Source organism: Mustela nivalis (genome assembly GCF_964662115.1).
Source record: "Mustela nivalis genome assembly, chromosome: 15".
In the NCBI taxonomy this organism is placed as follows: domain Eukaryota; kingdom Metazoa; phylum Chordata; class Mammalia; order Carnivora; family Mustelidae; genus Mustela; species Mustela nivalis.
In genome coordinates, this window is record NC_139034.1 from 78,767,418 (window position 1) to 78,790,989 (window position 23,572).

The following is a 23,572-nucleotide window of genomic DNA, read 5'->3' on the forward strand; positions in this document are numbered from 1 at the left end:
GTCAGTAGAGTTCAGGAACATCCGGGTAGTAAGCCAGGAGCTTGGGGTCCGTGCTGCTCTGGAGTGCACTCTTTCCCTTGGGTGACCCGGGCTCCCCTGGCAGAGCTCGGCCATAACAGGTGCTCCTCACATTCTGCCCTGCGGACCCCTACCCCTCACCCTTTCTCCCCAGCCTGCACTGGGTCCTGGGGATGCAAAAATAAGGACTGATCTTGGTCTTTTAGGAGCTCTCAGGCCAGTGGGGGAGACCCACTTAGATAGACAGATGCCCGGTGGAAGAGAGTGCCGGAGTAGGGGTGGGGTTGACCTAGAGGAGCGCTCTGCTCCACCACACTTTGCTCTCTCCTCGCCTCACTTTTGCCTCCGCCTCCTGGACTCTTCCCGGTTGTCCTTTCCAAACCCTCCTGTGAGAAGCTCTGTACTCTGAACGCATCCTCTTTAAACCGACAGAAGGGAATCCTCCGTGTGTCTGTCTTGTGTATTAGCGGTGATTTACTGATGCATTTTTAAACTTTTCTCTAATTTCCATTTCTAGAGTTTTAAAACATTTCTTCGTCTTCAGAAAATAAACAGTGGGCCGAATACAAATGTTCCCCTAAATTACCCATCCTCCTCCGTTAGACATTGTGTCTAGAGATGATTTGATTATAATCATAGTTTATGTGACTGATTTTTTTTTTTAGTAGAATACACAGAAAATCATTTTGGACTTTGGGGGAGGGGGTGTTAAAACATAACCTCAACAATTTTTCAGAGTTACGACTTGAATCTGAATACTACCTATTTAGTGTTTCAGAAATACTATTTTACAACTATAAATAATGAAAACACTCAGTATTTAAATTAGGTTAATTCAAAAATTGTTAAAATTTTACTTTAAAAAATTGTGGGAGATATTTATATTCTAAAAATGTTTTGTCTCTGACTGTCTTACCCAGTTTTTCTGGACCACATAATGTGGCTCATTGGCAGGAATGACCTTTGTGTTAAGACTAGCATCACTGAAGTTGTATTCTTACCCAAACAAACAAAAAACCAAAACAAAATGATGTTAACACAAGTGAATAACTATGTCCGAACTCACTAAATTGTATGTTAATTATATGCAGTTTTTTGGGTAACGAGTATAACTCAATAAGCCTGGAAAAATGAGGTTGTAAATTTTGTAAATTAAATAACATTGTAAATTTTTAAAACCATCTGGAACAGTAACCAAATATTGAAAAGAAATTAATATTGTAGAAAGTTCATTTTTGAAGACTGTCACAATTAAGCAACACAAAATCAAAGAAGAGATGATGGTACTTGGAGTAGATGGAGGGACCACAGTTATCCCAGAATGATTGCTTTTCTCCTCTGCATGTGTTTTGTTTGTTTTCAGTTACTCCAGTTCAAACCTGAAAGGTTTTTTTCCAAGCATAGAATCTTTTAAAATAATGTTCTGAATTACGGTCTTTGGCTGTTTCACCCTGCACACTTAATGTCAAAGGAAACTCAGCTTACTAGGAGAATACTATAAAATGATTAACTCTTTTTCTTTTTTCCTACTTCAGAGTGCCTATTATTAAACCACAAGAGGCTAACTGGGAGCTCTCAGTAAAATTGCATGATGAAGTTCATACTGTCGTAGCATCAAACAGTGGGCCAACGTTCTCTGTGAGTTTTATTTCTTTATTTTATTCTATTTTTTCGGCAGTCTTGAAATTATCTATGAATATTTAAAGCAATTTTTTAACCTGTTTAGCGGCTATCATGTTTTGAACCTGTAACATAGCTAAGTATTTGTCTCATCTTCTTTAGGAAGCTGAATGCCAATGGCAGTTTTTGCCGTCTCACGTTAATTAGCAAATATACGTTCTGAGATTTAGGCACATTCTAAACCACTTCCTGACACCTGATTCATTTTCCTTTTGTTATTGAGAAGTAATACTTCTGTTTTTGTGACACAGAAGAGCATTTTTAAGTATAATTCCAAACATATGATAGCTGTGGTAGGTAATCATTCTTTTAAAACAAGTAATCTGAAGCCTATCTAGCATTTTTTGAGACATCATGTTGTGTGAGACATTCTTGAGGCTAAATTACCTTGTGGTGACATTCCTTTTATTTCAAAGGAACTTGAACTTAAACCCCTTGGATGGTATCCATGATAGAACTGCTTTCGTTTAATTCTGGTCTGTACTGAACAACGTTACATTAAGATTTAGTATTTATACTGTGGTATGAATGATATGTTTAAATACTGTGATTTGAGATTGCCAGAAAAATACCGTGAAAGGTTAACTCGCGTCGTTTTTTGCTTTCAGCATGAACCCACAGAAGCTGCTATGTAGTTAGTACAGTGAATATTTTATTAATCTACATTTCTCTTCTTGTGGCTACGTTGTGATGAAACGTTATTTTGTTGTATGGGAAATCAAAAGATTTCAACAGGATATGAAAATTAATATAATTTCACAGAAATAAAACCTGGTGAGGCTGAGGTATATGGCGGCAGTTTTGTTTGTTTTTATGTAAACTCTTCCCTCAAAGTGGGGCTCAGCCTCTCCACCCCCAGGTGCAGAGTCCCATGCTCTTCCAAATTCAGCCAGCCAGACACCCCCTGGTGGCATTCTCCTGGTAGAAAATACCCCACATTAAGAGTTACAGAGAATTCGTTAATGCAGCATAGCCTTACTATGTACCTACTGTGTGCTAGCGAGACTGGAGAGGCTGACATTCTTATGTGGTCGTCAGTCACAGCCAAATGCGATTGACTCAGGAATTACGTGTAATCTCCTTGGTTGTTTTTAAATTTTGTGATTCATTTGATAAGCCAAAATTGCTAAAGCATTTGTTCCTAAAAGGTATTTCAGTCCACTGTCTTGAAATGAAAACTATAGTGGCGTTAAACAATTATCTCACAGTGCGTTTTGGGACGGGCTTATGGGATTCTTTACATTCCTCTTTTCTATATGATCATTTTAGAAAGTGGCTTCATAAGTACAGATTTAAGTGTGCATCGGGTTGAGTAGCAAATTACATATACTGAAGTAAAGAGCATAAATATTATAGTGCAGCATTTTCCTTGGGGAAGGTTAACTTTTCAGAAATGTAGACTTAGCATAATTTTCAGTTCTGTACTGAGTCACCCTGAAGTGTTACTGTTCATCTGATCCTCCAGTACAGTGTTTTTCTAAGCAGTGCCTTGCCTTAGTAAGAAAACTGCTCGGATTACTTCTCAGAGCTGTTATTCTTTGTGCTTCTTTCCTAGTCCATGTTGAAAAACCAGAGACCATGAGCTCGAGTGGTGTCTTTGACTTTGCTGTAGAATTACCTCTTGTTTTACTTTTTAGCCCACGGGCACAGTAGGGCTGTTTAAAAAAAATATTCTATTGAAAATTTCCCTGGAAAATATGCACCTTGATATATAGTATCAATAACTACTACCCCTGTTTATTGGTTTTGCTACTCAGAAGCAGCAAACCTAACAAGAAGCAAGTACTCCTGACAGTGTGTCCTTTTCTCCTAAGCACGTTGGACTAAGCTTCCCTTGACATCAGTCTTAGCGAAAAGAGTCAAGGTGAATAGTGTAGCCGAAGTAAAGGCTCATTGGTATGAAGTCTGTAATCGTGTGGAACCTCTGCTTTTTGGATCTCAGGGGAAGAGCTGTGACTGTTGGTTTTCTAGAACACCCACTGCCCCATCAAGAAAAAGTTGAATTGTCCTAGAGGTGACTGTCTAGGTTAATGATCCCAGAAGTAGTACTGGTAAGGTTTTATGCCTGTAGTAATGCTTTGGCTATCCCACATTTTCAGGATGATTTTCTTTTTTTAAAGATTTTATTTATTTATTTGACAGAGAGAAAGATCACAAGTAGGCAGAAAGGCAGGCAGAGAGAGAGAGGAGGAAGCTGGCTCTCTGCTCAGCAGGGAGCCCAATGCGGGGCTTGATCCCAGGACCTTGAGATCATGACCTGAGCCGAAGGCAGCGGCTTAACCCACTGAGCCACCGAGGCACCCTCAGAATGATTTTAATTAAAAAAATTTAAATTATAAGATGTTTCTTTCAAATGAGGAAAATACAGCAAATGTACAAATGTTCTCTATAGGTCTCTAATGAAAGAAAAAAATTCATAGTTACAGCTAAATCCCTTTTTTCTGCAATCCCATTCTGCCCTTTTCCTCTCCAGAGGGGACAGCTGTCCTGCAGGTGCTGTGTGTCCTCCTCGTCCTCCTCGTCACACTTGCAGTGTGCGTGTGTGTATTCTAAGAATAGCAAAAAAGAAAGTTGTAAAACTGTAAGTAATTAGTGATACACTTGTCAAATTTTGAAATACACAAAGCAAGAACAATTCCACTTACAGCAGCAGCAAAAAAATGAAGACACTTAGGAATGAACTTAACTGTGGAGGAGGAGAAAGTCTTGTATGTGAGCTACTACGCAATGTTGCTGAAAGAAACTGAAGAAGACACAAACGTGTGGAAAGTTCTCTTGTGTCCCTAGGTTGGAAGTCTTCATGTTGTTGTGATGTCAGTACTACCCAAAGCAGTTTAGAGATTCGGTATGATCCCTATCAAAATCCCAACTGAAGGTTTGCCGAGATAAAGAGATCATCTTTATGTGAAGAGACGGACCCCAAATCGCCAGCACAATTTTGAAAAAGAACAAAGTTGGAAAGCTCACACTTCTTGATTTTTAAAACTTATTACGAAACTACAGTAGTCAAAATGGTGTGGTACTGTCACAATAACAGCACATAGACCGTTGGAATAGAACTGGGAGCCCAGAAATAAACCCTTGGATATATGGTCAAATGATTTTTGGTAGGAGTGCCAAGGCAATTCAGTGGGGGAGAGGATAGTCTTTTCAATAAGTAGTAGTCAGTGGGGCGCCTGGGTGTTTCGGTTGTTAAGCGTCTGCCCGAGGCTTGGGTCGTGATCCCAGGGTCCTGGGATCGAGCCCTGCATCGGACTCTGAAGGAAGCCTGCTTCCCCCTCTGCCGCTTGCCCTGCTTGTGTTCCCTCTCTCACTGCGTCTCTCTCTGTCAAATAAATAAGTAAAATCTTTAATAAATAAATAAATAAATAGTAGTCGCGACAGTGTATATGTACATGCAAAAGAAAAAAAATTAGGTTCTTGCCTTATACCGTGTACAAGATTAACTCAAAATCTACCAAAGACCTAAATGTAAGAAGAAAACCTGGAAAAGTCTCATGGCATTGGATTTGATGATAATTTCTTGCACGTGATTTTAAAAGCCCAGGCAAGAAAAGAAACATAAGTTAGATTATATCAGAATTTAAAACTGGTGCATTGGGGCACCTGGGTGGCTCAGCCAGTTAAGCTTCTGCCTTCAGCTCAGGTCATGATCTCAGGGTTCTGGGATTGAGTCCCGCATCTGGCTCCTTGTTCAGCGGGGAGCCTGCTTCTCCCTCTCTTTGCTGCTCTTCCCCCTGCTTGTGCTGGCTCTTTCTCAAATAAATAAATAAATAAAAAGTCTTCAAAAAAATAAAAAATAAAACTGGTGCATCAAAGGTCCACAGCCAGCAGCAGAGTGAAAAGGCAGCCCACAGATTGGGAGGAAATATTTGCATATATCTGACAAGGAGTTGTTATTCAGAATATACGAAGAATTCCAGTAACAAAACAGCAATAAAACCAAAAAACCAACCTGATTTTTAAAATGGGCAAAGAACTCTGATAAACATTTCTCTGCAAAGTAGGTACAGAGATGGCCAGTAAACACAGGAAAATCTGCTCAGCAGCACTAATCGTTGGGGAGATGCAAATCAGAACCACCAACTCCGAGTTCTTAAGATGCCTATGATAAAAAACAACACAAAATATAGTAAGTGTTGGTGAGGCTATGGAGACCTTGGAATCCCCATGCAGCTGTTGGTTGGAGTGTTAAATGGTACTGCTACCGCTGGAAAAACAGTTTGGTGGTTCCTCAAAAATTAAAAGTAGAGTTCCCGTAGGACCCAACTGTACCACTGCTGGGTATTTACCCCCAAAAGAATCTGAATCAGGGTCTTGAAGAGACATTTGCACACCCATGTTCAGCTGCATTATTCCAATAGCTAAGAAGTAGAAGCAGCCGAAACGTCCAATGGTGGAGAAGTGATAAACAAAATGTGGTGTTTATAGATCACAGAATATTACTCAGCCTTTAAAAAGAAGAAATTCTCATACATGCTGCAAAATGAACGAACCTTGAGGACATTGTGCTCAGTGAGATAAGCCAGACACCAAAGGAGGGATACTGCCTGATTCCAAACTCCGCAGTATGCAGAGTAATTAAACTCATAGACAGAAAGTGGAATGGTGGTTGCCAGGGGCTGGGAGGAGTTGGGGGGCAATGGGGAGTTCCTGTTTCAAGGGCCTAGAGTTTCAGTTTTCCACGATGAAAGGATGGGGATGGCCTGGTGACTGGTGCGTAGCAAGGGGCATGCATTGCATACCACTGAACTGTACTTCAAACTGGGTAAGCCATTAAATTTTATGTTCTATAAAACATTTTAAAAAGACACAAACCAACACAGGTTAGTATTTTTGATAAAATTTATAAGCAGGAAGGATGAAACTGGAAACGAAGGAAGCATGGTTAAAGGACAAAGTGACGCGAAGGAGGGGGAGGTGGAGTGAAATTTCATGTTTCAGGTCTTTGGTTCTGAATATAAGTGTCAGAATGTATAGAAGAATTAAGTATAAAATCTCAACACAAAGTTGAAATATTATTTTGCATAATAAGATGATAAACGTCAAAATACCAAAAACAGAGTTTTACTTATATTTATTTCACGATTCTCTTCTGGATTCCTAAGATACCATCTCTTCTCTTTTACTCTGCATAATGTGAAGCTGGTCAAAATAGTTCATGATAAAAGAAAAGGTTAATGCATTTGTTATCTTAAAGATGGGGGCATAAATTCACATTGAAGGCAATTCATTTGGAAGAAAAATGTCAGAGCACTTCTGAAGTGAAGAAAATTTACTTATGAATTCAGGCTTCCTAAAGACGAAAAAATGAGCACTGTACGTGCACTTAAAATTTTTTTTTGCCTGATACTTACGTTAACTACAAATAAGCAGAAATAATAAAGAACAGTTATATATGATCCTTGATAGTGATTTAGATATCCTTTGTTATAGTGAGCCACTGAGTGAAATATTTCTAAAGAACCTGTGAACGACTTCTTAAGAATAACCAGAACTTAAAAAAAGAATAACAAGAACTAATGAATTTTGGCATCGCAATGTAACTTTTGTTAAGAGTTGAAAAGAAAAATGTAAAGGATCAAAAGTAACATTTAGCATGGTCAAGGAAGATGAAAATTGTTTTCACTAAAAAATAAAAACTTTTCAGTTCATTTTCCTAAATGAGATTTCTATTATATTTTTTTGCTTCTTATGAAAGGTTTTTGCTTCTTATGGCTTCCTTTTGATAGCCATAAAATTTTGCTGCATTTTTGAATTACAATCAGAATCTTTTCATTCTCCCAGCTGAAGTTATATATTGATAAAACTTATGTTAAAAGTTAAATGGCAGAGATCCACTCAAACAGCAGATTTGTGCAGCAAAGCAACTATAACTGGTGAAAATTAGAAAAGTCTGTATTGTAGGTGACACATATTTTTGTATGTAGAAAATCCTGAGAAATCCATTAAGGAAATAGTATAGATAATAAACAAGTTTAGGAAGGGTCTGGGATACAAAATCAATGCATAAAATCAGTTGCATTTCAAGTTACTTGCAATTGAACAATCCAAAAATAAAATTTTGAAAACAGTTTCATTAACAAGAGTATCAAAAGAACAAAGAACAAAAGAAGTACAAATTTATACTGTGAAAACCACAAACTATTGAAAAAGAAGTGAATGGAAGTCCAAATAAAAACAGAAAGCATCTCATATTCCTGAGTTGAAAGACTTAATATTGTTAAGATGTTAGTATTTCCTAAATTGGTGTATACGTGCAATGCTGTTCTTTCCAGAATCCCAACTTTTTTTTTCCAGAAAGTGCCATCTTTAAGAAAAGAATAAAGTTGGAGAATTCTATTTCCCTCTTCAAAACCTACCACAAAATTGTCTCATAAAGACAGTCTAGTACTTGTGTAGAGATACAGAAGTGAGAATCCAGAACAAAATCCCTACATGTGTGTTCAAGTGATTCTTGACAAAACTACTGGAGTAATTCAAGGAAGGAAAGAATAATCTTGTCAGCAAATGGTGTTGGAACAAGTGGGTATCTAGATGTAAAAGAATAAAGTTGATCCCTATCTCATATTGAGTTAATACACCAAAATTAACGTAAAGGGGATAAAAGATCTAAATGTAAGAGCTAAAACAATAAAACTCTTAGAAGAAACATAAGGATACATATTCATGACCTTGCACATGGCAGTAGTTTCTTAGATAGGACAAAAGCACAAGCCACAAAAGAAAAAATAGATAAGTTGGTCTTTGTCAAAATTAAAAACTGTGCTTCAAAGGATACTAACAAGAAATTGAAAAGACAGACCAGAGAATGGGAAAACATATTGGCAAATCATATATTCAGTAAAACACTTGTATATAGAATATGTAAAACTGGGGTTGCCTGGGTGTCTCAGTTGGTTAAGCGTCTGATCCTTGATTTTGGCTCCGGTCATGATCTCAGGGTCATGAGATCGAACCCCATGTTAGGCTCCATGCTAGGTGCAGAGCCTGCTTAAGATTTTCTGTCTTCTTCTCCCTCTGCCGCCTTCCACTCTGCTCACACACACACTCTCTGCCCCTCTCTCTCTAAAAAACAAAACATAGGGACGCCTGGGTGGCTCAGTTGGTTAAGTGCTGCCTTCGGCTCAGGTTGTGATCCCAGTGTCCTGGGATCGAGTCCCACATCAGGCTCCTTGCTCGGCAGGGAGCCTACTTCTCCCTCTGCCTCTGCCTGCCTCTCTGTCTGCCTGTGCTCGCTCGCTCTCTCTCCCTCTATCCCTGACAAATAAATAAAATCTCAAAAAAAAAAAATTAAAAAACAAAACATAAAACTTAAAACTTAATAATAAAAAAACCCCACAAGATAAAAATGGCATTTTTTTAATCTGAATAGTCATTTCTCAAAAGCATATCTACAGTTGTCGTATCTACACAAAGATGCTCAACATTGTTACTCATCAGGGAAATGCAGATCAAACCACGCGGAGAGAGCACCTCACACCACTAGGATGATTGTGGTCAAATAGATAATAACAAGGGAATTAGGAGATGCACACTGGTGGTAGAAATGTAAAATGGTGCCTAGCCTTTGGAAAACAGCTTGGCCTTTCCTTAAAAGTTTAAACATAGTGGTGCCTGGGTGGTTCAGTGGGTTAAGCCTCTGCCTTTGGCTCAGGTCATGATCTCAGAGTTCTGGGATTGAGCCCCGCATAGGGCTCTCTGCTCAGCAGGGAGACTGCTTCCTCCTCTCTCTCTGCCTGCCTCTCTGCCTACTTGTGGTCTCTGTCTGTCAAATAAATAAATAAAATCTTAAAAAAAAAAAAAAAGTTAAACATCTGGGTTATCCAGATTCTTGACACAGTTTGGGGTTTTTCATTTGTTTGTTTAATGAGTTTTATTTCTTTTATTTGACACGGAGAGAGAGACAGGGAAAGAAGGTACAAGCAGGGGGAGTGGCAGAGGGAGAAGCAGGCTTCCCCGGAGCAGGGAACCAGTGGGGCTTGATCTCAGGACCCTGGGATCATGACCTGAGCCAAAGGCAGACGCTTAATGACTGAGCCTCCCAGGCTCCCCAGTTTTGGGGGAGTTTTTTGAGAGAGAGAGAGAGCACGGGGTGGAAGTGGGAAGTGACATAGGAAGAAGGAGAGAGAGAAACTTAAGCAGGCTCCGCCCCCAGTGCAGAGCCCGTGGGGGGCTGAGAGACTCTGTCTCACAACTGGGAGATCATGACCTGAGTCAAAATCTAGAGTTGGATGCTTAACTAACTGATTGAGACACAAGGGTGCCCCTGACTCAGTTCTTTCTTAAGTATTTAATCATGAATATTTAAACAAGTATTTTTAGACTTAATTATATCCTTGTTACTATGGCGGATATGTTTTACCTCCTAAATATTTCAAATAATAAATTTTCCAATAATAGTTGCTGAGCTCTGAGCAACTCGAAGGTGAATTGAATGGGAATAGATATCCCTTTAACCCTTTCTAGAAAATAATTTGATAACATCCATCAAAGACCTTTAAAAATGTTCATATTCTGAGGTCTACTGATTCTGCATCTAGAAATCTATCTCAGGGAAGCAATGAAAAATTGCTAATGTGACCATGATATTATGTTGGAAAAAAGATGACTTAAAGGTAGCTTGCTTTGGAGATATCGTGTCAACGATCTCTGGTTGTGACAAAGGGAGACTTGGAAGTAATTAAAATGTTGTGATAAATGCTATGATAGAGGTTCCTTCAACCAGTTACATCTCAGAGAAAGATTAAAAAAAAAAGCGCTCAACCGGCTGGGGGAAAGGAAGGATCTCGGGGAAGGTGGAGGCGTTCTCCTTGGCGGAGATGACGAATGAGTAATAGTGGAGAACGTGATTAATACGGAAGTCACGACTTGCCTTGGAAATGGTGCTATAAATAGGCAAGGCAAAGCCCAGGCCCATGGTAGCAAGCTAAGTTTACTGAAAAAAATCAGAGACATCTTCTAGAGGTAACTTTGGTTCTTATTATGGAAGTGTGTGCTTCCTTAATTTTTTGTTTGTTTTCCACACAGGGAGTGAGGACGGGTTCCCCGTCTTGTTTCAGTTTTTGATCTGAATTTAGCCTCTTTGGAGGTATTTTCACGAAGGAGCTGATTACTTTGGCCTGCAGTGAAGTGTGGCCTGTCCTGGGCGCTGTGATAAGCGCCATATACACCTTCTCTCTAAATGAGGCAGCAGGAAGCCTGAAGGCGGGGGTTGCCAGCTTGGCGTGGAGAGGGAGGCTCTGTCACAGAGCCTGTGAGCATAGAATCTAAGAGAAAACCAAGGTCGGTGTGGTCCAAAGCCCACACACTAGTACTTCTTAGTAACTCATCTTACAGAGTCGTTTTGCTAGACAAAATTCTGGGAAATAGTAGGACTGTCATGGAAAATTACAAGGAATAATGCACTTATTCTAACCAGAATAATTCTGTCACAGGATACAAGGGTTTTCTTTGTGATGTGCTGAACGTTAAGGCTACAGTTATACTGTTTAAGGAAGGTAGGACAGGAACACTAATAAAGCACAAAAATGTGCACAATATTATATGTACACGTACCCTGTGGTGAAAAGTACAGAGTCAGGAATGCTTGGTTAGTCGAAGCTGTTAGGAAGCATTTTTAGTAGCTTATTACCTACCTCTTGTAGGTGTAAACATGTTTTTGAATTGGCATTAAAATTCAAAATCTTGAATTTTACCAGTGATTTTAGTTTTATCTAAGTTAGTAATAATATTCAAGAGCAATACAGGATTTAAGATAAATAAGATTTTGGATCTGAAAGAGTTTTCATTTTGGTTTCTTAACAATGTTAGGTTTGGTTGATGTAATATTGTCTCATCTTTAGATGCCTGTGGTGGAGGGAGGGAATGTTTTGTAGGGTTCATATCATTGAAATCACCACCCTATAGTTTTCTTTCCAAACAGAGAAAATGGTGATGAACATAAGAATAAAAAATAATAATTATGTATGGATGTATAATAAGAAATAATTACATATGCATTGCCTGAGAATTTCTTACTCTAATATATCTTACCCTTTTCCATTTGTTCTGCCACCATGTGTTTTGTTCTAGACTTCTAGATAAGAAAATATCCCACCAGGGGTGCCTGAGTGGCTCAGTCAGCTAAGTGTCTGCCGTTGGCTCAGGTCATGATCCTGGAGTCCTGGGATCGAGCACGGTGTCAGACTCCCTGCTCACTGGGGGTCTCCTTCTCTCTCTCTCTGTCAGTTGAATAAATAGAATCTTACAAAATACAAAAAAGAAAGAAAGAAAAGATCCCACCAGTTTTTTGCCTTTTTTTTTTTAGATTTTATTTTTAGGGATGCCTGGGTGGCTCAATGGGTTAAGCCTCTGCCTTCGGCTCAGGTCATGATCTCAGGGTTCTGGGATGGGGTTCTCTGCTCAGCAGGGAGCCTGCTTCCTTCTCTCTCTCTGCCTGCCTCTCTGCCCACTTGTGATCTCTGTCAAATAAATAAAATTTTTAAAAAAAGATTTTATTTTTAAGTAATCTCTACACTTAACATGGAGGCTCAGACTTAATAACTCAATCTTTAAAACCCCGACATCAAGAGTCACATGCTCTAAAGGACTAAGCCAGCCTCGCGCCACCCCCTGCCACCATCAGACGTATTTAGAGAGTGGTTTTGCAAATACGGTTTTAAGTACATCTAGTAAAGTATTTTTATGGAATATTTTCATAAAAATTAAGATTTAAATGAAGTTAGCATTTATGTACAAATAATTTTGTGCACAAAATCGTATTTTCTTTATGTTTTCAATATGTATTTATACTTGCATTTTATATCATAGTCTCTGTTCCTTTTATCCCATTTTTGGAGTAGAAAGTAATGCCAAATCATGTAGTTACTGGAATTTCTATAGGACATGGTAATATTATGTTTTTTTTTAAAGAAATAATTTTCAAATACTCTTCCTAAAATAAAATACAGTTTTATTCTTTCTTTCCTTTTGCCTGTATCTGTGGTCAATTTTTAGAGTAGACTCCTAATTTGAACATGAAAAAGACATCAGCAAACAAGGTCCCTTCACTTTTACATATGTGCCTACTGTAGGCTTTGTATTAAAAAATTATATATGGCTAAAGTGCACGGTAGACAGAAAACATTTTGGAAGTAGCATTTAAAAATGAATGCCATAATACTCTGAGGTGCTTATAATAAAGGACTTTAATCCTAGTTAGAAAATTGATACACAGTACATGGTAAATGACAAAAATTGAGGTAAATTTTTGAAGTCATGCAATATTTTATATTTAAGACTTAAAAATTGGGCACCTGGGTGACTCAGTCAGTCAAGCATCTGCCTTCAGCTGAGGTCATGATCCTGGGGTCCTGGGATGGAGCCCTGTGTTGGGCTCACCGCTTAGTGGGGAGTCTGCTTCTCCCTCTCCCCCTGCTCATGCTTTCTCTCTCAAATATGTAAATGAAATCTTAAAAACAAAGCAAAACTTTTTCTAAAAACAACTCAGTGTTATGATCATATGAATTACATTTTTTATTAGGTAATTTTTTCACTCAGACTCCTCCCCCCGCCCCCCGTTTTAAAAAGTATGCTAGACAAAGTAGCAAAAATATTACCCTATTGGAGAAAAATACTCTCTTAATGAATTTTTTTCAGAAAACATAATATTGTGTGAACATGAAATTCTTTCTCTTTGGCAAAAATATTTGTCTTCTTGATAAAGTTATTTTTCCGTTTGAGAAAAAATTGGGAAATAAGTTTATGCTTAAAAAATTTTAAATATTTCCAAAAATATAAAACCACCACAAGTAAAGCGAATAGAGAAGCCAACCAACAGAGGAGAAATTTGTCACTCCTTTGGTGACAAAAGGAAAATGTTCTAAATATATAAAGAACTCGTTTAGATCAATATAAAAATAACCAACCTTCTAAGTGAAAAATGCTCACGTAGCTTATAGCAGAGGAAATATATAACTGGTTCCTACACATATGAGAAAATGGGTCAATGTACGCAGAGAAATTCAAGTTAAAATTATGACATAACCATTTTCCACCTGCATTTTGGCAAAGATGAAAAGCTTGATAATTCTCTAATGGCGTAAGGTTATAGAGAAATAGCCCCACGTATGTTTATTGGTGGGTGAACAAATGGATATAGCCCTCAGGGAGAGTGGTTTGACAAAATGAATTTGTACTACAGGATGTGTTCCCAGGTCGCACATGTATTGGTATGTTCGTGGCAGTGTGGTCTGTAGGTAAAGGACTGGAGACAACTGGAATGACCATCAAAGTAGGAAAACCGAACAAAGCCCGAGCATGAACTACTAGATGGCCATCTAAAAGGTTCTCTCTGTATACGGATCTATCAAGTGACAAAAGCCTTGTGTTTTCATTGTGTAAAAAAGAATGTATGTGTTTGTTGTGCTTATGGAATATCTTTGGAAGGAGCCCCAAGACACCGATTAACCATGGTTGCCTTTAAACTGGGGAGCCAGATGGCTGACCCCATGGCGGAAGTGAGGTACATGCCTTACGCTAGATGATCCTTTAGTACTTTTTGAATTTTGAGCCTATTTAGTGTTACCTGTGTCCCTACCCCTGTCTCCTCCCAAAAAGATGGCTCAAAATTGTGCGGTGGAAGGGTCAGGAAGATACGCGACTCTTGAAATAGTGGAGTTTTAATAACCTGTCAGGAACCTCTTGGGATGCCTGTGGCATCCAGGGAAGTGGTCACATGGGCCGCGGGCTCGTTAAATGACGAGCTCTGGTGCTGCCCACTTAAGTCCACGAAATACAGTTACCGAAGCGCCTTCAGCCCCCCCTCGCAGCTTGAAGGTAGTTGCTGGAGGTTGCGCAGGCTAGGTGAAGAGATTGAGCTAGTAAGAATTAAGAGATGGGAAGAAGAGAAGGGACTGTAACGTGGGTGAGAAAGAGGAAACTGAGTCAGACAGATCTTGATGGCCCCTCCAGTAGCTTTCTGTTTTTTCCTTCCTCACACGTGTCCGCTGTGCAGAGGTTACTATCTGGAGGAGCCAGAGAGAGGTATGTCTTGCTGATAGCAAAAGGAGTGAAAACTCACTGCAGAAGTTTTGCTCAGGGTCCCAGAATTCATAGGGATCTGGTCGGTCCTGACATGTCAGGGGCGGAATGGAATTATTTTCTGCTCCTCTTGGGTTAAGGAAGAAGGCCCTCAAGTAACTCGCTTTGCAGTGTGACTTTACCTCAAGCTAAAGAATATCCTTTCAAAGCCAACTCCAAAGGGGAAAACAACAACAACAACAACAACAAGAGACCAACTCCTTCAGATCAGCTTGACATCGGATAGGAGGGGGTCAGGTAAATGAGGTTGGACAGAAACTGAAGAGTAACTTGCACAGCTTGACTGTTTACTTGCCAGACGCACCCTTGCGCAGTGCAGAAGGCTCTGTACTTCTGAACCACAGGACTGAAGTTTCATAAAAAGGGGAGGCTCCTGCCCATGTAATCTGGAAAATTGCTTGTCTAATTGGGTGCACAGTTGCACCTGGACCCTCTTGAGTGACTCTCATGTTGTGCTTAAGAGTCGAGGAACTTGTCATGTGACCAAATGAAGAAAACATTAGTTCTAAAATCCAGTTGCTTTGGAAATGGAAATCACTGTATGGCGTTGTTTGTTATCATATTAGAGTTGGCGGATACAGCCACTAAGACTTTTGGTGACTTTTTGTGTTATTCCCTGGTTTCAGCCACTTTCCAAAGCATTTTATTTAGAGTAAAACTGGAGTTTTACTCCAGACACAGGCATCCAGGCTGTGTCAGTTCCGCTTTATGAACTTATAAGTAATTCTTTGTAGTCTCATGGCCTGTGAAGGGTGCTGCTGACATTTCTACCACAACAACTTCCTAAAAGTTATTTTATTCGTTTCATGTTCCCGGCCCCTCCCACTTAGTGAAGCGAACCGTTATGTATGCCTTTGCTGAGTGACCCAGCCATGAGATGAATTCTTTTTTTTTTTTCTAAATAAAGATTTTATTTATTTGACAGAGCAATCACAAGCAGCAGAGAGGCAGGCAGAGAGAGAGGGGGAAGCAGGCACCCCACCAAGCAGAGAGCCCGATGTGGGGCTCCATCCCAGGATCCTGAGATCATAACCCGAGCCGAAGGCAGAGGCATTAACCCACTGAGCCCCCCAGGCGCCCCCATGAGCTGAGTTCTGATCTGCTTAGGGTCAGTATACATTCATTCTCCCAGTTGTGATATAGTTTATCAGCTGCTCGTTGAACTCCTCCTCCACAACGTAGGTCCCGGCGAACCAATGGGAATCGAGACAGATGATGTTTCACTCCTCACGGGAGGTTGTCTGTCTCTTGAGGGCGGCAAGGATAAAGGTGGGTCGGTTGAGTAGAACAGGGGAGCTGGTTGGGATTTCGGACATGTTGTTGGCAGTGTTTGAGATAGACCCGTGCACGAGTTTACTAAGCCTTTGTATTAAGATCTTGTGTTTTAAGCAAGTATTTTATGAAGGTGGAAAGGTCAGGGATGCCAGTGAATATTAGGAAGTCACCAAAAAAGAAGAAAACTGAGGTGTGCCTGTTGGATTTAGCAGAAATAATTGATCATGAGGAGAGCAGTGCCTGAAGCAGGGGAGGAGAGGGCCGGCAAGCTAATGATGGCCAAAGCGGACACACACGGTTCCCGGAGGGCCTTTTAAACCAGGAGTTTTGATTTTACTCGGAGGTGGTTCATTATCTCACCATCTCTTGTTAGAGCGTTTTATAAAGTCTGCTCTGGAAGAGGCCCTTGATCAAGAGTTTTTGAAAGCCTAAATTGTGTTCAAATTGATGTTTTATGAATTAATAGACTGTGTACTTTGACCACCATTAGGAATGAATAAATTTATCATACTTCTGGTCAACTCATTTTTTTTTTTTTAAAGATTTTATTTATTCGACAGAGAGAGATCACAAGTAGGCAGAGAGGCAGGCAGAGAGAGAGGAGGAAGCAGGCTCCCCACCGAGCAGAGAGCCCGATGCGGGGCTCGATCCAAGGACCCTAGGATCATGACCTGAGCCGAAAGCAGAGGCTTTAACCCACTGAGCCACCCAGGCGCCCCATGGTCAACTCATTTTATATCAGTTTTTTTTACTCACTGATTCTGGCATGAGAAGACTTTTTTTTTTTTTTTTGGTTATTGTTTTGTCTTGTCTTCATTCTTGTTTTTACATGGAGAAGCAGGAACAAGTTTTAGGTCCCTTAGTAGTTACTTGCTATCATATCACAGTGTTGATTTTCTTCGTTACACTTACTGTAAACTTCAATTCTCTTTATTTCTTTGCCCACTTGTGTAATTGCAGTCTCTTTCTACTAACATCTAAGCTTTATAAAAATGAGGGCCGGCCCATGTTTACCACTTGCACTTGTCAGGAAATGTGGAGTGGGTGCAGGGCGAGGCAGGAGGGAGGGAAGGAAGGAAGGAAAAGGGGGTAGAGAGGTGAAAAGTCAGTCCCTGGTGGTCGCATGGGGCTTCAGCTGATAAATGAGGATATTACGTCTGCCCCATGCAGGGTGATCTGCCCTGGTACTTGCCTTTTGTATGCTCTCAAGCAATTAGTTACCTAACAGGATCTCAAATCCAGCCACTGTGTTTGCCAGTTTAATTCGTTATGATTAAAGAAAAGACTGATTTCATTTCTTACAAATTCAGCACCTAGGAAATGTAATTCCAGGTATCAAGTTTAAGCTCTCTTCGTTTCAAAACTGAAAATCATTCAGACTGGATTGATGTATGTAGTATAATTAAAATTGTAGCATCAGTGTAAGTATCATTAAAAGGGAGACATTTCTTTTTATTCATTGATGGACTATTCTGAGGTTTAAAATTTAAGAGATTTTTGTTTGCTATCAGATACATTGTTCTAATTCCTAGATCAAATGCAGTGTTTTCTGGCCTTTCTTGCGAGAACATGGCAAGCACGTTGTCCTTCCTATATGGGTCTGCAAAAAAGCGCCTCCAGAATGGTAGGGCCTACAAGTGATCGCCTTTATGTAAGGGAGTGTAAGGAAAGGTTAGAGTATCAGTTCGTTGTAGGGTAAACCAAACAGCCCACCAACCCACCCCTGGGCACCTGGGTGGCACAATCGATTGAGGGACAGACTCCTGGTTTCTGCTCGGGCCATGATCTCAGGGTTCTGAGACTGAGCTCTGCTTAAGGCTCCCTCTGCAGTGTGGAATCTGCTTAAGGCTCTCACCTTCCTGCTCCACACCCCCCCACCACCCCGTGTTTGTGCATGCTCTCTTTCTCTCAAATAAAAGTTTAAAAACAAAAGTAGTCTTAAAAAACCCCACAGAATCCCTGTCTTTGTCACAGTTTGGTTGTGCCATCTTTTGTGAGGTTCAGTCTTGGTTCCGGCTTAGGTTGGCCTGGGCTGTCTGGTTTGACGACGCAGGGCGTGGGTCTAGCCCGCTGGTCAACCTCAGCTTTTTCATAAAATGGGACAGGAGAACGAGAGGGCGAGTCATACCATGCAAACACATTTATAGTCTGATCTCCGCCGTAAACAAAGTGGATCTGCCCAGAGCAAAAGACATGGCCAAGCCCATCAGGAGTGTGGAGCAGTGTAGGCCTGCCGCAGACGGGTGAACGAGCTCAGTGATAGCCAGCCGACCATCGAGAGCTAGCTCGTGAAGAATACGGCGTCCCGGGGCGCCCGGGTGGCTCAGTCATTAAGCGTCTGCCTTCGGCTCAGGTCCTGATCACCTGGGATCCAGCCCCACATTGGGCTCCCTGCTCAGTAGGAAGCCTACTTCTCCTTCTCCCTCTCCTTGTGCTCCCTCCCTTGTCGTGTGCCTCTCTCTGTCAAATAAATAAGTAAAATCTTAAAAAAGTATATATGGTGTCCCTTCACTCTGGAACTTAACACAGTGAACTTTATTTTTTAAATCCATTTTATTTTTCCTGTGATTATTGTACTCACCTATACAATTAATAGGCTGAAAAATCTTTTAAGTGTTATTATTAGCAGGGCTCCTGGGTGGCTCAGTCTGTTAAGTGTCTGCCTTCAGCTCGGGTCATGATCCCAGGGTCCTGAGATCGAGCCCCGCGTTGGGTTTCCTGCTCAGAGGGAGCCCGCTTCTCCCTGTCTTCTCTGCTGCTCTCCCTGCTTATGCTTTCTCTCTCTCTCTCTCAAATAAAATCTTTTTTAAAAAGTTATTAGCAATAAAAGTGAATTTTTGTCTTGTATACTAAGTTTCAACAGCCAAGATTCAGTCTGTTTTTCCGTCTAGGAATGATGGATGTTTTCTAAAAGATCATTTCCTAAAGGTCCATTTTAATGTCACTGACGTTAGTTACAGACTCAGATGAATCTTAATATACCATTAGGTGATTTTTGTTTTTGCTCACGTAGGACTTTGCTGGAAAGCAAAAAAGAAAAACACACACCACTGATGTAACATCACTCAGAATATGCCTTGTGTAGCCTTTCGGGTCCTGTAATAACAGCCACCCTGAAATTGCAGGGACTTAGGTTTGTTTCATACACACACTGGATGTCCATTGTGTGTCTGTTGCGGTGCTTCCTCGTTGTGAGGCCCAGGATGCCATGCTGTTAGTTGCTCCAACAAAGGGAAGAAAGAGGCCGGTGTCGTACCTTAGTCCTTAGAGTTTCAGCTTGTTTCCTTCCTTTCATTCCGCTGGCAAAAGCAGATCACGTGACTGTTCCCTCCACTTTAGGTGATGAGAGATGTAGTCCTACTGTGTGCCCACATGAAGGAGAACAGGTTCACTACTGCCTCCCAAGATACTGGCAGGGGGAGATGGTGGGGAGGAAAAGCATTATTTTTGTTAGAAAGTTGCTTTTGAAGAAATAAAACATTTTTATGAGTCAGTCAGGTGCAGGATAAATATCCACTGCATATTTTGGTTGGAAGCTTTGAAAATCTTTGCACTGAAAAGTATGTATATCTTCGAATTTTAGATCTCATTAAATTTTCAGTGAAGTTGTTAGCAAAGTTTGCAACTTAAGAGGGTAACTGTTGCATTACCAACGTGAAGTACCTTTTTACAGAATGTTATCTAATCATTGTTAGGACAAATAAAAAATATTTAGATTTATAAAATTAGGAAAAAATTTTTTAGGATACAAGAAGTTTGATTAATCTGTTCTAATAATAGTTCAGATTTCCTCAGGGCCTCAGGAAAAGCAAAGTAATAGGAAATTGTTTTTTGTTTTTAAGCAACAAAAGCAAGCAATTTAAAAGGCATTTGCCCTTTACCAAGAAGAACATGACTTCAGTCTCTTAAAAAGCAAAACTAGGGAACATTCAAGCTGATTAGTTTCATCTATGTGACTAGAAGAAGATAGCCAAATTAATGTTACATTTGGACATGGACAAAAATCAACAGCTTGAATGATACCAAGAGATGGCTTGACAGTGGAAACTGCAGAGCCCCGGATGTGGCTTCATGTGGGAGCCGAAGCTCCGTGGAACGGCATGTCCCTGTAATGGGAGGGCAGCTGGCCCGCTCAGATAGACACTCCGCGGAGTGACATTCCCAACTTCCAACAGCTTTTTTTTTTTTTTTTAAATTTTATTTATGTATTTGACAGACAGAGATCACAAGTAGGCAGAGAGATAGGAGGAAGCAGGCTCTGCTGAGCAGGGAGCCCGAAGCGGGTCTTGATCCCACGACCCTGAGACTATGCCCTGAGCCGAAGGCAGAGGCTTAACCCACTGAGCCACCCAGGCGCCCCTCCCAACAGCTTTTATAACTGCACTTGTTTACACATTTTATAGATCTTATCTAGTTCTAAATGATTAGTAACATGGAATACATTTAAAGCTGTGCAGCGTGCATGTTAGTTTTGTTTGGAATTTAGGAAGGTGTTTTAGATTTGATATTCATTCAGCTACCCTAATTTTTAAAAAAATATTTTATTTATGTATTTGACAGAGAGAGAGAGATCACAAGTAGGCAGAGAGGGAGGCAGAGAGAGGGGAAGCAGGGTCCCTGCTGAGTAGAGAGCCCTATGCAGGGCTCGATTTCAGGACTCAGAGATCATGACCCGAGCTGAAGGCAGAGGCTTAACCCACTGAGCCACCCAGGTGTCCCCCAATTTTTTATACTTAATGTTTCCAGCACTATAATTGGGACCCATGCGAATTAAATGTCTACTTTCTCCTGTAACTGATGTTTTTTTCAAGTTCTCACTCACATTCCAGTTAACATACAGTGGAACCCTAGATTCAGGTGTAGAATTTAGTGATCGAACACCTCACACAACTTGTAGTCCTCGTCGCTTGACAGGTGCATCCCTAGATCCGTATCCCCCCACCCCACCCCCTCTGGTGACCCTCAGTGTGTTCTCTCTCGTTAACAGTTTGTATAACTGACGTTTTTTAATGCTAAGATCAGCTTCATTTGTGGGTAATACCTGTTACTGAATACAGATTCTTGAGTATATGATTCCAGGCAATATTTTAAATTAGATAATAATGTCAGGATTTAGAAAAAGTATTTTTTTCTTTAATTGTTTTTCTCTTTCAGTAATACATCAGTGTATATTTATTTCCAGAAATTATTCTCTGCTATGTAATGTCCTTTGAATTGAAATCTTTCCTTTGGACTTAATTTGCTAAACGGTCATGGTATGTCCCAGATTTTCTTGGGGCAAAAAGGGTAGCCCAGAAGTGGGGCATTTGCATGTTCCTGTTCAGAGGCTTGTAATAAACAAACATGCGTATTCTTAGTCTCTGTGAACTGAGATGCAGTGATCAAGGCGTGGTTAGCTGCTTTCCTTCAGGCTGGCGTAGAGGGCCACGCTGCTCTGCCTACTGGGTCTGCCGTGCAATGACTGCCTTTCCCTGTAGCCTGGGCACAAAACTATTCTTTCCTCTCTGCTTACCTTCACTGCCTAACTTTAAATAATTCTGGGCTGAGTATGTAAATTTTTTGTTTTAAATACCCTTTTTAAGATACAATTGACAGTAGTTTCTGGCATCTAACATAATGATTACGATTAACAGTAGTTTTTGTACTAATGTATATGCAGCAAGCCCAGTTAACATCCATCCCCATGCACTGGTACGTTTTTCTTTCTTGTGAAACTCAGAACATATGGTATTAACTGTAGTCACTATGCTGTATATTACATCCGCATGGCATATTTATTTTATAACTGGAAGTTTTTAACTTTCTGACCCCCTTCTGCCATGTCACCTACCCCTGGCAAGCACCAGCCCATTCTTTATATCTCTGGCATTGTGTTTGTGGTATTTTGTCTTGTTTCACTTTGTTTTGTAAGATTCCACATTTAATGAGATCCTGTGATATTTGCCTTTTTCTGATTTATTTCACTTAGCGTAATGCATCAAGGTTCATCTGTGTCATCGCACATTGCAAGGCTACTTCTTTTTTATGGCTGAATAATATTCTTCCATGTGCGTGTGTGTGTCTGCGCATGCGCACGCATGCGTGCACAGGCACATGTAAGCATGTGTGCATGGTACCCATTTTCTTTATCCATTCACCCATTGATGGACACTTAGGTTTTCCCCTTATCTTAATTATTGTGAATAATGCTATAATGAATGTGGAAGAACAGATACCTTTTTGAGTTTTGAGTTGATTTATTCAGATAAATACCCAGAAGTCGTGTTTTTGGATCATACAGTAGTTTGTTTTTTAATTTTTTGAGGAACGCCCATACTGTTTTCTAGAAGTTATAAGTATTTAACTCCCCTAGACCAGCTCCCTAGATCAGATCGAGTGCCTCACCCAAGTTATTAGGTGAGCAAAGCCAGAAGCCTCAGGTCCCCTAATGGCTGGTCCTTCTCTTTTTACTGGGTTTTCTATAGTGAGGAGAAATGCAAGTTTAGCAACTGTGAGGATGTTGTTAATTTCGAAGAAAACTAACAAAAAGTTGAAGGATTGAATTTCTTCTGTTTAGAGAGCTTGTTGCCTACCCTCACATCTAGTAGCATTCCTTAAGAAAAAGATGTGATTGCTTAATAGGATTATAAGAGCCCACTATAACCAAGTGCAGAAAGTTAAAAAGTCTTGGTAGGATAGACACTTAAGTCTACTTTATTATGTTGGGATAATATTCCTGATCTGACTATAACTTTCTTTTAGTCCAAATAATGGCTGTTAAATAGAATATTTTTGTCAAATCAACAAGTTTTTAAACTTTTGAGCTCTTCTGCTGGCTTTTATTAAACTACTCAGGAGTCTTAACATCAGAATCCTATGTCCCCCCCCCCCCCGCCCCCAGGAAAAAACCGTGGAGCCATAGCTAATTTTTTTTTTTTTTTTTTTTTTTACTAACTTTTTAACTACTTCCAGCCAACAGATACTTGAAACACTTGAAATATTGATGTATCTTCTCTGGTTTTGAGGGCTCATGAAAGATGTACAAAAATAGAGTTGGAGGCCGGGAAGAAATTTCAGATAGCAGTAAAAACGCTCGGCCTTAACTCTGATTTTTTGGTAATGAAATCATGTAAACTCGTAACGTTACTCTTACGGAGCTTTGTAGTCCATAAAAATAACATTTTCGTAGAGTCTCGATGTGCGTCATTTGTGACTGAGGGTTTTGATGTCTTTGCAGAAGGCAGACTAGTGCCTGCCTTTGAAATGTGTGAGGCGGTTTTCGACGCGCTTCTCAGATGGATTTAATTAGCCCTTCCTGGGACTGAGTGTCCGCTGGTTGCAACCGAATTCTCATTTCATTCACCCATAACTAGAAACACCTCGCTTCAAACGGGCTTCTTCAAAGAAAGAGGGCTTTAGGGTTCTATGTTTTACTGCTGTTTGATGTTGGTTTCCCTTTAACTGAGAAGACCTTCTGTTTATACAACTGTTATTATTAAGAAAACACAGCTTTCTTCACCGAGGCTCCTTTTGTATC

General features: G+C 40.2%; 1 protein-coding gene across 2 annotated transcripts in view; it reads left to right on the forward strand.

Annotated features, from left to right (window-relative positions):
- Window positions 1-23,572, forward strand: part of PCCA (propionyl-CoA carboxylase subunit alpha) — a 403,241-nt gene that overhangs the window by 257,208 nt on the left and 122,461 nt on the right. For both annotated transcript variants that reach the window (XM_082700821.1, XM_082700820.1), the window contains exon 19: window positions 1,554-1,656. In XM_082700821.1, coding sequence (XP_082556947.1) covers window positions 1,554-1,656 — 103 coding nt within the window. The remainder of the gene's footprint in view (window positions 1-1,553; window positions 1,657-23,572) is intronic.